General features: G+C 43.0%; 2 protein-coding genes across 2 annotated transcripts; one reads left to right on the top strand and one right to left on the bottom strand.

Moving 5' to 3' along the window:
- The first annotated feature begins 3,763 nt into the window (after positions 1 to 3,763).
- Positions 3,764 to 7,044, top strand: LOC115567842 (protein ANTAGONIST OF LIKE HETEROCHROMATIN PROTEIN 1-like). The gene is made up of 5 exons (XM_030394692.1): positions 3,764 to 3,945; positions 4,098 to 4,234; positions 4,420 to 4,694; positions 4,866 to 5,387; positions 5,542 to 7,044. The coding sequence occupies exons 4-5, from the start codon at positions 5,259 to 5,261 to the stop codon at positions 6,613 to 6,615; spliced, it is 1,203 nt and encodes a 400-aa protein (XP_030250552.1). The 5' UTR covers positions 3,764 to 3,945; positions 4,098 to 4,234; positions 4,420 to 4,694; positions 4,866 to 5,258; the 3' UTR covers positions 6,616 to 7,044.
- A 300-nt stretch (positions 7,045 to 7,344) lies between these two features.
- On the bottom strand, positions 7,345 to 9,225 carry LOC115567168 (zinc finger and SCAN domain-containing protein 20-like). The gene is made up of 3 exons (XM_030393483.1): positions 8,826 to 9,225; positions 7,740 to 7,850; positions 7,345 to 7,532 (listed from the first exon to the last, which is right to left on the bottom strand). The coding sequence occupies exons 1-3, from the start codon at positions 9,208 to 9,210 to the stop codon at positions 7,345 to 7,347; spliced, it is 684 nt and encodes a 227-aa protein (XP_030249343.1). The 5' UTR covers positions 9,211 to 9,225.
- Between the last annotated feature and the right edge of the window lie 2,754 nt (positions 9,226 to 11,979).

Below are 11,979 nucleotides of genomic sequence, written 5' to 3'. Positions count from 1 at the left end.
GGAATGGAGGGGTTTCCCCAATAGACTTTTCGGAATAGCGGGGTCTTTGAAAAAAAGGGAAACCCCGCCATTACGATAAATTGAAGTCTATGTTCGGAACAGCGGGGTTTCGGAAAGGCGGGGTGTAACCACTGGGGATAATGTGGCCGCCGCAGCCGCCCCTATCCGTCCCGCTGACAGCGGGTCCCACCGGCGGTATGTGGCGGTAGTATATGGGCCGCATTATTGGTGAGCCGTCCCAGTGTGAACGGATAATCCGGAGGCGCGGAGCGAGGGCGTGTCGGTCTGACAGTCTGATAACTACACAGGTCCCTCACTCAACTAAATACAGAGAAATGTCCCACAAAACAACGTTGCATGACCGAATAAAAATAACGTAGTAACTGTCTTTGGCAACTTATATGAGGAAAACAAATACCACAGCTGTATGTGGAGAAAGGTCTGTCCTCCTGTCCGTCCTCTGCCTGTCCTCCCGACTCTCCCTCACATTTCTGCTCAGAAAACAGCGTCTGTCACCGGCAAAGACTTTAACTCACCGAGTGTTTGTGACAAAAATAAATCACCGCGACCGCCAGCCCTCCTGACCGAGACTTCAGGGAGCTTTCCCCCAGAAAACAGCCTCCATCCCCGCGAGTGACAGAGTCAGACAGCGTCCTGTTTACTGATGGTGATTATGTATAATTATGTAATTTAGCGCGAAAAACTTAACTCCGTCACGTTCCAGGATGTTTGGTGGGTCAGGATGTTAATCACCAGTGTTGGGAAAGTTCACTTTCTACACGAACTAGTTCAAAGTTCAGTTCACAAATTTTAAAATGAACTAGTTCAGTTCATAGTTCAAAATGTTGAATTATGAACTAAGTTCACAGTTCCAAAAATGAACTAGTTCATAGTTCTTTTTTTTTTCCAATATGTTGATGCTATTATTTCTCAGTTTTCAGTTTTAACACTGAAACTGCAGCTCTTCGACAATATTCTGCAAAACCAGGTTGTCCAGCTGCGGCTGGGAGATGAAGACAATGGAGCCGCTACTGTACGCCGTTAATGCAATTTGGGTGGTAGAGGATCTGTTTTGGCTCGCCGTTGCCGTGTCTTTTGATTTTTTTATTCACTTGCACATACCTTGAAAGGCTAGCCGGGTGCTTTAGTTCAATGTGCCGTTTCAGGTTTACGGTACAGGATAGAGTTCAAATTAAAAATAAAATGCATAAATAAGTAAATAAATAATAAAAAAAAAAAAGATAAAATAGACAAAAATAAAAAATAAAATAATAAATAAATAAAGGAAAAACTTTTCATAATGACTCAGTAAGGTATTACTTTTTTTGTTATTTAACAAAATCAGAGATTTAAGCAAAGAGCTCAGTTCCAGGAGAAAAGGAGCAGATTTAGGTAGTGATTTTGCAAATTTTTGTTTGTGAATAAAACATTTTGCATAGGATAACAAAGTTTATCATGTGTTCAAGAGCATTAACTTCTGGGTTAACAGCAAATAACATGTTTAAGGGTAAGAGAATGGACAGAGTTAGCAGCATCACAAAAATGAGATTCAACATCATTACAAAACTTTTTAAATATATATAAATAAAAAAACAGATGTGAAGTCTTCATTTGTTTTTGCCTCCATGCTTAGCACATTGATGACGCATGCGTGGCGCGACTCTGTGGAGGCTGGTGTTGCCAGTGTTCTGTCCGTTCAGGACAAATTCATCTGTGTTCGTTTGGTAATGCCTGCCTCACTGCATGTTTTTGGTATGCAGCTGTTTCTGTCTGAAATAGTTAAGTTTCGTTTTGATCGAAAGTAAAGCGAGCTGCGTGTAGAAACCTCTCGTCCAGCGTCCTTTTTATACACAACAGCCAGATTGGGTGTTTTTCCGCTACATATTAAGCCTGTTCACGGCGTGTTTTAGCCGGTTTTCGCCTGGAAGGCTCGATGGAAATCTGGCACTGTCTTGAACGCAGTTAAACTGTGAGAACGCACTGTTCACAAACGCCAGAATGAACGCGTTCACAATAACGTTCATCAGGCAGAAATGCAGTACGTTCAGTTCACGTTCGCCCAAAATATGAACGAGTTCATGAACGATCGTTCATTGAACGCGTTCAGGCACAACACTGTTCATCACTACACATTATAACAGCATCCATATGATTATAAAGTGTCCGCGGGTTTAGATAGACAAGGAACACTGGGGAAACACCGACGTCATTAACATGACGTGTACCGTCACGCTGTCGGCTGCGTCCTTGTGCAGTACACGGAAGCACCCCCCCAGCGTTTCACAGCAGAAAGAAGTGCTTGTTTTTCCATGATTTTGAGACCTAATTTGATATACTTATATACTATACTAATTTTTTATACCTAATTTTATGTTCTTATCTTAGGCGGTAATATTACCGCGTAAGATTACTCCTCACTGAAAAAGTGGTGAGATTAGAGTAACGCGTTACCGGCATCACTGCACGGGCTCGGCTCGGTCAGTCAGTCTTGATTTTTTTTGGGCCAGATCTAAGCTCTAAGTGTAAATGTGTGCTTATGTATGTTATAAATAATGTACATTTGGGCAATTAAATGCATTTTGCTGAAGGTGCAAATCCTGAAAGTGATTTTACATTGTGCATCCTGTCATGCCCATGTAATGTTAGCAAATGTTATTGCATTTAATCATGACATGATTTGGCCTCATTCCCTGAGCGGAGTCCATCTGACAGCACAATGATGATCTTCTGGTAATATTTTATGTGCACCAATATAGCTATGACAAGGAATTGTATGTAGACTGAGGTTTAACGTTTGTGTGTAATGTAAAAACATGGACTGTGAGGAACGAGGCTGAGCACTATGAGTGTCTGACTCAGAGTCAGTTTCTGGCTCTTATGGCTCAAACAGGTCCGGCTGGGTCTGTCCGATGATGCTGTCAGCTTCCATTGTTACTGTAGGTTGCGTCCTTGTACAGTACACGGAGGCGGCTCCCCTCCCTGCGTGGGCGTGGTTCCAGCGCCTCTAACTGACACGCCCCCAGCGTTTCACAGCAGAGAGAAGTGCTTGTTTTTCCATGATTTTGAGACCTAATTTCATATACTTGGCAATTTTTTTATCTTTCAAATTTGGCTCAGTGGTCAATGACACATGTTTCTGTGGTGTGACAAACTGATGATGGATTCCTGTGCGGTGATGTGAGGCAGCAAGACGGGCCTGGAAACAAGAGTGCGACACAACCACTGCCCAGAGCTTCTAGATATCCACAGGGACTCGTGCCATCACATTCATAATGCGTCAAAGAGATTTTCCAGTCCTTTCAACAGTCATCTAGAACAGCTCTTCAGTGACCTTCATGTTGATCACAAGTGGGCTTCTGAGCAGGTAAATTCATACAGGAGTGTGGAGCGCTTCTATAGCTTGTTTCCACCTTGAAAGCACTCAATGGCGTCTTATTCACTCCCACTCACACACCAATGGCAGCAGCTGCCATGCAGCTAGCCTGCTCATTAGGAGCAATTTGGGTTTCAGTCTCTTGCCCAAAGACATTTTGACATGTGGGCAGGAGGAGACAGGATTTGAACTGCTGACACTTTAGGCATTTGATGGCCATTAGATGGCCTTATTATTGTCCTCTGACTCATGAATATCATATGGGACTGAATCATAACTTGAGACATGTGTTCTTTTTGTTTGTCAGCGGGCTAACCTCCATGAGATCTGTGAATACATGTGCATTCCTGGATCAACTCCAAAGAGATTCGTCCAGCATCATTGGCTGTCATGTTATGATGTTGGACTCAGCACTCAGACCATGTTCCTGCTTACAAGGTCCTGTACTTTGGGTTCATGAATGAAGAAGACAAGGCTCTCTACAAAGAACCTTTGGAACAACTCTATGCTGCTCACCATGTGAATGAAAAGGCCCAGAGATGCATTCAGGTCACAGGACCTCAGCGGGAAAGGTAAATCGATCAATTGCGGTTGTAGATTGGCTGGATAATGTGGACAAATTAATGGGAATGTCTATGGTGTGTCAACATTGGCCTGCATGTTCACTATCTGACATTTGCTTTGGTAAATCAACAAACAAGAGCTTTGATATATTCTCTTCCAGGAATGACACAGCAGGGCAGAGACTGAAAGCAGCGGTTGGTCAAGAAACTGTGGCATGAAGACACCAAAAAGGAGCTCCGTCTCAGTGTCTACACAGGTGTCCTGGCTATTCTGAAAGAATACGTCATGGTATTCCAGGTATATTGAAATACTGTTTCACAACCATGTTGTATCATAAAGCTTGGATAGTTTTAAATGCTACCCCAGCAGTACTTTAACATCTTTTATTTTATGCTACCAGTGTAACTAGCTGTGTCCTACTCTGCTTGTATGGTGGAAATTCATATTCATCTCTCACTTGCACAATATTACTACTTCCTCAGAGTCGTGATGCCCTTGTGCACAAGTTGCATGACAAGCAGCTGCAGGTTTTCACCAACTTCCTTGCATGTTGCCCTTGCTGGACCAAGTGCTCCAGGGATACATCGCATGTGGGGAAAACCTGCAGAACAAGCTGCCACTGGAGAGCATGACCCTGCAGTGCCTTTCTGCTGTTGACCCTATTGCATGGGGGCACTCAAAGACTGGAAGTCTGCTGAGACGACTGGTGGAGATGTTAAACCAGTTTCTCCCTGCTGATGTGGATGTTCAGGAAGAGGTTAGCTGGATAATGCACTTCCCTTATGTTAGTATGTAATGCTTGTTTGTGAGTCTTGTGTGGATGCTTTTGATATTTATTGTTGCTGTTTATTTTTAAACCCTATATTTTGCTGCTGCAGAGGTTAAATATCCCTGGTGGGATAATTAAATGGTTCTTATCTTATCCTAGGTTCTCCAGTATGGCATAGACCAGAACCTGCCAACTTTCAGAGAAGGAGATGATGCTGTCAGCTGGTGGGCAGCTGTCTTTGAAACGGGAAGGTACCCAGGTCTCAGAATGGCAGTAAAGGCAGTGTTGTCGGTGTTCCATGGGCCACTGGTGGAGTCTTCATTCAGTCTTATGTCTGAAATCATCAACTCGAGAAGTGGCAGCGTGAACATTTCCACTCTTAGCGGTTTCACACTGGCACGGTTCTGGTTCTGGCACTGGTTCGGTTCTGGAGTCTCAGAACCTTGGTGCTGTCTGGCGAACCAGCCTGCTTTCACACCAGTTTAAGTGGAACCAAAGTTGGAGGACGTCATTCCGCGTCGCACAGGCGGAAGTAAACACAGCAATGGCAAAATGGCAGGTCGGGTGGATTATTTGCGAGCGTTTGTTTTATTACTGCAGCTATTTACTCACATCCAACACGCCAACATGCACCAATTGATGATGACAAGACGTAGAAGACGATTACGTATAAGGCGAATGGTATGTAAAAAGTATATTTATATGTTTAACGTTATAACGGTTATAACAGTTATGCAGACGTAGCTAACGTTAGCCTGGCTAACTGTTAGCCTACGACGTATCAAACAAAGCATGGGAAGAAAACATAAATTTAATGGAACTTTTAACTCTACAGGCAATCATAAACGCCATGAGAAGAAGACAGAGGGTGTGGGCACATCCCCGTTCACAGGAGTGGTGGGATGGTGTTGTTCCTGGCTTCAACAACGACATGTTCATGAGGAACTTTAGAGTGTCGCGGGAGTCTTTTAGCTACATCTGCCGTCGTCTAAGCCCCGTCCTGCAAAGGAAGACCACCAACTACCGTCTGCCCATGCCCGTCAATAAACGGATCGCCATCGCCCTGTGGAGACTGGCCACCAACAATGAGTACAGGAGTGTGAGTCACCTTTTTGGCGTTGGTGTTTCAACTGTATGCCGTTGTGTGCAGGACTTCTGCTATGCTGTCATCAAGGTGCTGCTTCCTGACCACATCAAGACCCCTGATGCCAGAAAGTTGATGGAGATGGCTACATTTTTTGACAACAGGTGGGGGGCACCTCAGTGTGTTGGAGCAATAGACGGCAGCCACATCCCCATTTTAGCACCTGAAGTGTTCCCACGCGACTTTCATAACAGAAAGGGATGGCACTCCATCATCTTGCAGGGTGTTGTTGATGGCAAGGGTCTGTTCTGGGACGTGTGTGTAGGCTTCCCTGGCAGTGTACATGATGCACGTGTGCTCAGACAGTCCCATTTCTGGGAAATTGTAAATGACGGACAGTTCTTCAAACAGCATACTGTCAATATTGCTGGACGTGATGTAGGACACTACATAATCGGAGACCCTGCCTACCCACTGCAACCTTGGCTGATGAAGCCTTTTTCTGATACAGGCCGACTGACCCAGGAGCAGCACAACTACAACGCCAGACTCAGCAGCGCCAGGGCAATTGTGGAGACCACCTTTGGGAAATTGAAAGGCCGATGGAGGTGTCTCCTGAAGAGGAATGACTCCCAACTGGACCTCACCAAGAAGATGGTCCTAGCATGTTGTGTGTTGCACAACATTTGTGAAGAGCATGGCGATCGTTACCTGGAAGGCCCTACAGTGATGGAGAATGTGCAGCCACCTGTTTGCATGTTACAGGAACATCACCAGGAAGGAGCTGATGTGAGAGCTGCACTGCTCGAATATTTCAACTCTTGAATGATCACCAGATTATATTGTACAGTATTTGTTTTCCATTTTTTTTTTTTATGCCTTCTCACCTGACCTGAAAATGAGGTCACATTTTAATGACAGAGTTAGTTAAGATAATTTGTTGTCAGTTTTGACCTGCTTTATTTATTAGTTATGGTGCTGTTGTTAGCACATACTGTAGTCGTTCCTGCATAGTTTCTGTACTCACCTGTCATGAACATGTCAACAGCTGACTGCATCAAACAGAGACCATAATCTCACATTTGTATAGTTATACAAATAGTTGTTGTACTGTTTTGCTTTTGTTGTTGAGAGAGATGTGGCATTTATGTTCACACATTTTTTTTATTAACAGAAGGTCCTTTTTCATACAGTGCCTTTGTTTCAACAATCTAAATAAACACAAACAGCAAAGGTCTGATTTAAAAAGTAAAAGTGTCATGTCTTTCTTACAAAATATATACAGTATGACAGATTGTGCAGATGTCTGTCTGGTCAAATCTTCATTTTTAAACATAAATATGTTAACATATATTATCATATATTAACACCATCTTAACTTTATATAAAGTTAACATAAAAATGTAAACTGTAAACTTTCAAGTGTAAAATGTAAACTGTCAAATATAAAATGTAAACAATGAAACATCAACACAACAAACTTGGCTTAAAAAACATGTCAGTTTTCTGAACATGAGTAACAGTGAAATTAAAGTAAAGTGCAAATGTAAATCTTCAACACTGTCCCTGATTAGGGTTGTTGACACCTTCTATGGCAGAGACCATCCTCTCCACCAACCCCAGCAGAGAAGAGGTGCTCTGCTGCATCTGCTGCATCATCCTCTCCTTTCTCGCCTCCGCCCTCTCTTCTGACTTCGCCAGGTAATCAAGAAGATCCAGGTTGTCATCGCTCTTCCTTTTTCCTGGGTTACAGAAAGCTGGTATTAAGCAATGCAGAAATCATTTTCCCTGGTGGCGCCTGAGGTCAGGAAGACAGGACAGATTCAATATGCACCTGAACTATATGTTAGTTTAAATATAACCAGGGGTGATTTACATTGAAATCCAAAGCAATCTTCATAAATTATCATCATCATCACTAGAAAGGGGGTGTCGCCCCAAATACTTACTTCCTTTTTTCCTTGCTTGCCTCTGGTCAGGGATTTCTCTCTCCTCAGAAGCAGCACTGGTGTCATGTCTGCTGGTGGAGGGCTCACTGTTGGTGTCGGTGTCGGATAATTCTGAAGGCGATGTTAAATCAGATTATTCATCAGACTTAGATATGGCCTATTTGACACACTGCATACTGTTTTATTATTACTAAAATATCCTTGCTATGTCTTCATCTGTGCAATTACTGTTTAGATCTCACTGATGCACTACTTTCAACCATAATGGTGCATTAATAATGGTGAAATAATGTCTATAACAATTAGTATAACTGCAATAATTCATGAATGATGTTCACTGTATAATGTTAACACTAGAACGGCCAGGACGGTCATTTTGACCGTTTTCAAATTTATATGTGCAATAACTTTTTTGAATGAAAAAAATGCAATGAATGCCTATTCATTGCAATACCTATTCCGGCCATAAGCGGTCATATTGACCGCACATCATTTCGCGGCTTTCATCGTTTCATTTTTCGCGCGGTTTGCTGCTCTCTTTGTCTCTCTTGTCTGGTGTTTACATAAGAGATTATGGAGTTTAAAATCTAGCGGTCAACAAAAAACGAAATTAAACCTGTTAAAATGTACATTTTGGTATTATTTCGTTTTAAAAAAAATATCATTCCACAATGAAGGCATTCATCACTCAATTGCAATCGCAAAGAAGCACAGCTGGAGACCGCTAACAAAGTTAGAGACAAGAGAGACAAAGAGAGCAGCAAACCGCACGAAAAATGAAACAATGAAAACCGCGAAATGATGTGCGGTCAATATGACCGCTTATGGCCGGAATAGGTATAACCTATCATGTTTCATTTGTCTTTTGTGTAATTTATATAAAAACTATTTAAAATTAAAATTCAAACACTTTTAGGAAAAGTCGTGGAAGGGCTGCATTGCATTTTTTTCATTCAAAGAGTTATTGCACATATAAATTTGAAAAAACGGTCAAAATGACCGTCCTGGCCGTTCTAGTTTTAATCGACATAAGTTGGCCTATCTGAACTTATTAATATTTCAAGGATTGGTGTGTAGTCAACCTACCGCCATCGTCTATGGAAGACCCGGGCTCATCAATTGTTGTGGCAGCTGTGGCGGAATTCAGTGCCCCTGTCACCTGGTTAGCTGGTCTGTGACCCATAACGCTGTCAAGCAGCTCGTAAGAATCACCTGTATCCCCACGTCCAGCTCCACTTTTGCTCAGGTCTTTTTTTGTGTCCCTGTAGTCCTTCTTTAGTTTTTTAAGTTTATTAATTATTTGGTCTGGCGTTCGGGTGAACCCAGCCTTGGCCATCTCTTCTGAAAGTTCGCTATATAATTTGCTCTTTCTTGTAGAGGTCTCTAGTTTCTCCTGGAATTCAGGTGATGCCCAGATCGCCACCAAACACTTTGTTTCTTCTGCCGACCACTGAACATTTTTCTTCTCCATTGTCTTCTCTGCTTTCTTTCCTTCTCCTTCCTGCTCTCCTGCTCGACACGCCCACTGATGATGTCACGGTTCGCAAGGAAAAACCAACTATTTTTAGGTTCCACTGCGAACTGACATTTCCCGTTCCGAACCAATTATTTATTCAGTCTGAACGCGCTGGCTGGTTCAAATTTGCGTTCGCGAACCAGAACCGTGCCGGAGCCCTGCCAGTGTGAAATCGCTATCTGAGTGTCATCCGAACTGTGAAACACACCTTGCTGACCCAGAAGCAGACGGCAGTGGAGATGTTTAAAAGACCTGAAGTATGGGCCAGTGGGCCAGTGGACCAAAGGATGTGCCACAACATCATGTCGGCAGGAACCGAGGACAAAGCTCTGAGGAAACAGGCAACCCTAAAGGAGATGGAACGAAGGAGGGAGTTTGACTGCCAGCCATCCTCAAGTGCTGCCGAGCAAGAAGAGTGAAGGTAGAAGAGGAGGCGCTGGCCAGAAAGCAGCTTGCAGCAAAACAACACAAGAGAGCTTGCAATATACTCGTCCAGGCTAAGAGACAAAAAAAATAAAGGTTTTTCATGTCTGTCTTTTGTTCTTCTTTATTTCAGTGTCATGCGTCCTGGTAGGACGCCCAACACTTTCTTGAGTTCCAGACATTTCCGTGAGTTAAGATAATTTTTTAAATATTAAATGTGTCATTCTCTTTAAGCCTCTAGGATGTTTTGACATTGACTTTTGATAAAGTATGCTGATTTTTGTTTAGTCACACTCAGAAATGTGCCATTTGCATATTAAAATCACAAACATTTTCAGGGGGAGGGGGTGGTGCACACTTATGTCTTAATTAGCCTTACTGTCTAACCTAACAATGAACCTTTAAAGCAAGGGTCTACAATCCTGGAGAGCTAGCAAGAGAGCTAGCAAGATTTGAAAGTGGCACCTCCTTTAAGTTCCACCCCCTCTTCCCCATCCCGTCAGTGCTCCATCCAAAGCCACTCCCCCACAAACTTAAACGCGCATCTGGCAGTGGGAGAAGGAGATGCCGGAGCAAGATGCAGCAATTCAGCTGAATTTAGCATGGAGCAGACAGGAAGTCAAGCGCCAAAATAACAAACTACAACCGGTTACTTTTCAAAATAAAACACTCCGTGTAGACACCAGCACACATCGCGAGGCCAGCTGTCCACCGTACTGCGCCGTGGCGGACTCAAACCGCAACCGGTGGGGATTGCCGGAAGGCGGAGCAAAACCGGATTGGAGCTGCAACGCAGTGGAAACTGGGCCGACTCATTAGCCATTCTCATGGCTAAAAACAACACACAAAGAAGCTAACGTTAGCATTGCGCTAATACAAGCTACAAAAGTAGCCAAGTTGGCAAACCTCACATATTTCATGAAAATAACAAATCCCCCTGAAACAAAACAAATAATTACCTGTCCAACAGAAAGAGAGCAACCTCTGCATCACTTTTCAAGCCCTTCACCTGCCCCAGTTGTCTCCACCGCTCAAACGCCGCACCGATGTTGACTCGGTCCGACTTCTTTCTTTATCCAGAGCCTTTTTCGTCGCAGCCTTTTCTGCCTCAGACTTTCTTTTCTTTGCCTTTTTAGCGAGGTGAGCTGTTACAAGTAACACCAAATGAACGTCTTCTCCTGCAACTCCGTATTTCTGCAGAGGAGTGTGCTGAATATTTCCGGCAACAGTGAAACGTAACGTGTGCACGCGCGGAGGAGGGAAGGACAGAACGAGACATGAGGGCATCTGACCAATCCATGCTATCCGGGCCGGATGGCACGGATTGTTCAGCTTTTTCTCAGTCCTACAGCTGCCACAGAGGTCCGATTATTTTCGTTCCTTTTTCTGAATTCATAATGTATTGACTACTCTCAGGATAGCAGGATCATTTCACCCAGTATAACAAAATGTGTTTCTGAACAACATTACAGACCCTAGATTTAATGGGGGCAATAATGGAATCAATTGATAGATGGACATCCCTGTCACTGTCCTTGATATACATAATACAAATTAACAATGCTGTATATATTTCAGAATGTTCTGCTGCCTCCACCTGATGACTTTTTTAGGAAAATTGAGAAGTTATTGGATTCATATGGAAAAATAATCAAGCTAGGATTAGAATATCCCTGCTACATCTATAATGTAACAAAGGAGGTATAAAATGTCTGGTTATAACTTGGTATTAATGGGCAGTAAAATCAAAATCTATTAGATTTATTTCACAACGATTCCAGCTATTCGCAGCAATTATTCCACAATGGAAATTAATGGAATCGGAGTGTTTGAGTACACGGCCAAATTTGCTGAAACAAACTACTAATCCAATAGTTACTATCAAAGTGAGGTTAGAAGTGTGACAATTCATTAAAGAACCTAATCTATTATGTCTGTACCGTCCACCTTTGGGGAAACCAACGTTTCACACTGTGAAGAGCAGGTGCTGCATTAAGACAATGGGCATCAAAGGGACTATAAAAAAATCAGGATCTGTATCCACCTAACTCAGACAGCATGATGTCATGTGAAGAAGATAGATGAAAATATGTAATACATTTCTTCAGCTCAGAAGCTTTATTAGTATGAGCAAAATTAATGTCCTAACCAGATCCTTAATATCTAATGGACTTCGCGGAGGCGCAGCGTCGGACGGTTCTTAGGCCTCCGTGTCATCCATTAACCCCTGTTTATGGACACCTCGTCGGGCATTATCCCTTACTTGTTCTAAAGATTTGTTCACCGAATCGTTCAGTGCTC

Source organism: Sparus aurata, chromosome 17 (assembly GCF_900880675.1).
Source record: "Sparus aurata chromosome 17, fSpaAur1.1, whole genome shotgun sequence".
NCBI classification, from domain to species: Eukaryota; Metazoa; Chordata; class Actinopteri; order Spariformes; family Sparidae; genus Sparus; species Sparus aurata.
Note: the sequence above shows the minus strand (reverse complement) of the source record. Positions and strands in the feature narration are given on the sequence as shown.

Coding starts and splice junctions, on each gene's coding strand:
- LOC115567842 (XM_030394692.1), top strand. CDS start 5,259: ATGGCAGGTCGGGTGGATTATTTGCGAGCGTTTGTTTTATTACTGCAG. Junction 5,388..5,541: donor GATTACGTATAAGGCGAATG/GTATGTAAAAAG, acceptor TTAACTCTACAG/GCAATCATAAACGCCATGAG.
- LOC115567168 (XM_030393483.1), bottom strand. CDS start 9,210: ATGGAGAAGAAAAATGTTCAGTGGTCGGCAGAAGAAACAAAGTGTTTG. Junction 7,851..8,825: donor GTCTTCCATAGACGATGGCG/GTAGGTTGACTA, acceptor CATCGCCTTCAG/AATTATCCGACACCGACACC. Junction 7,533..7,739: donor GCAAGCAAGGAAAAAAGGAA/GTAAGTATTTGG, acceptor TCTGTAACCCAG/GAAAAAGGAAGAGCGATGAC.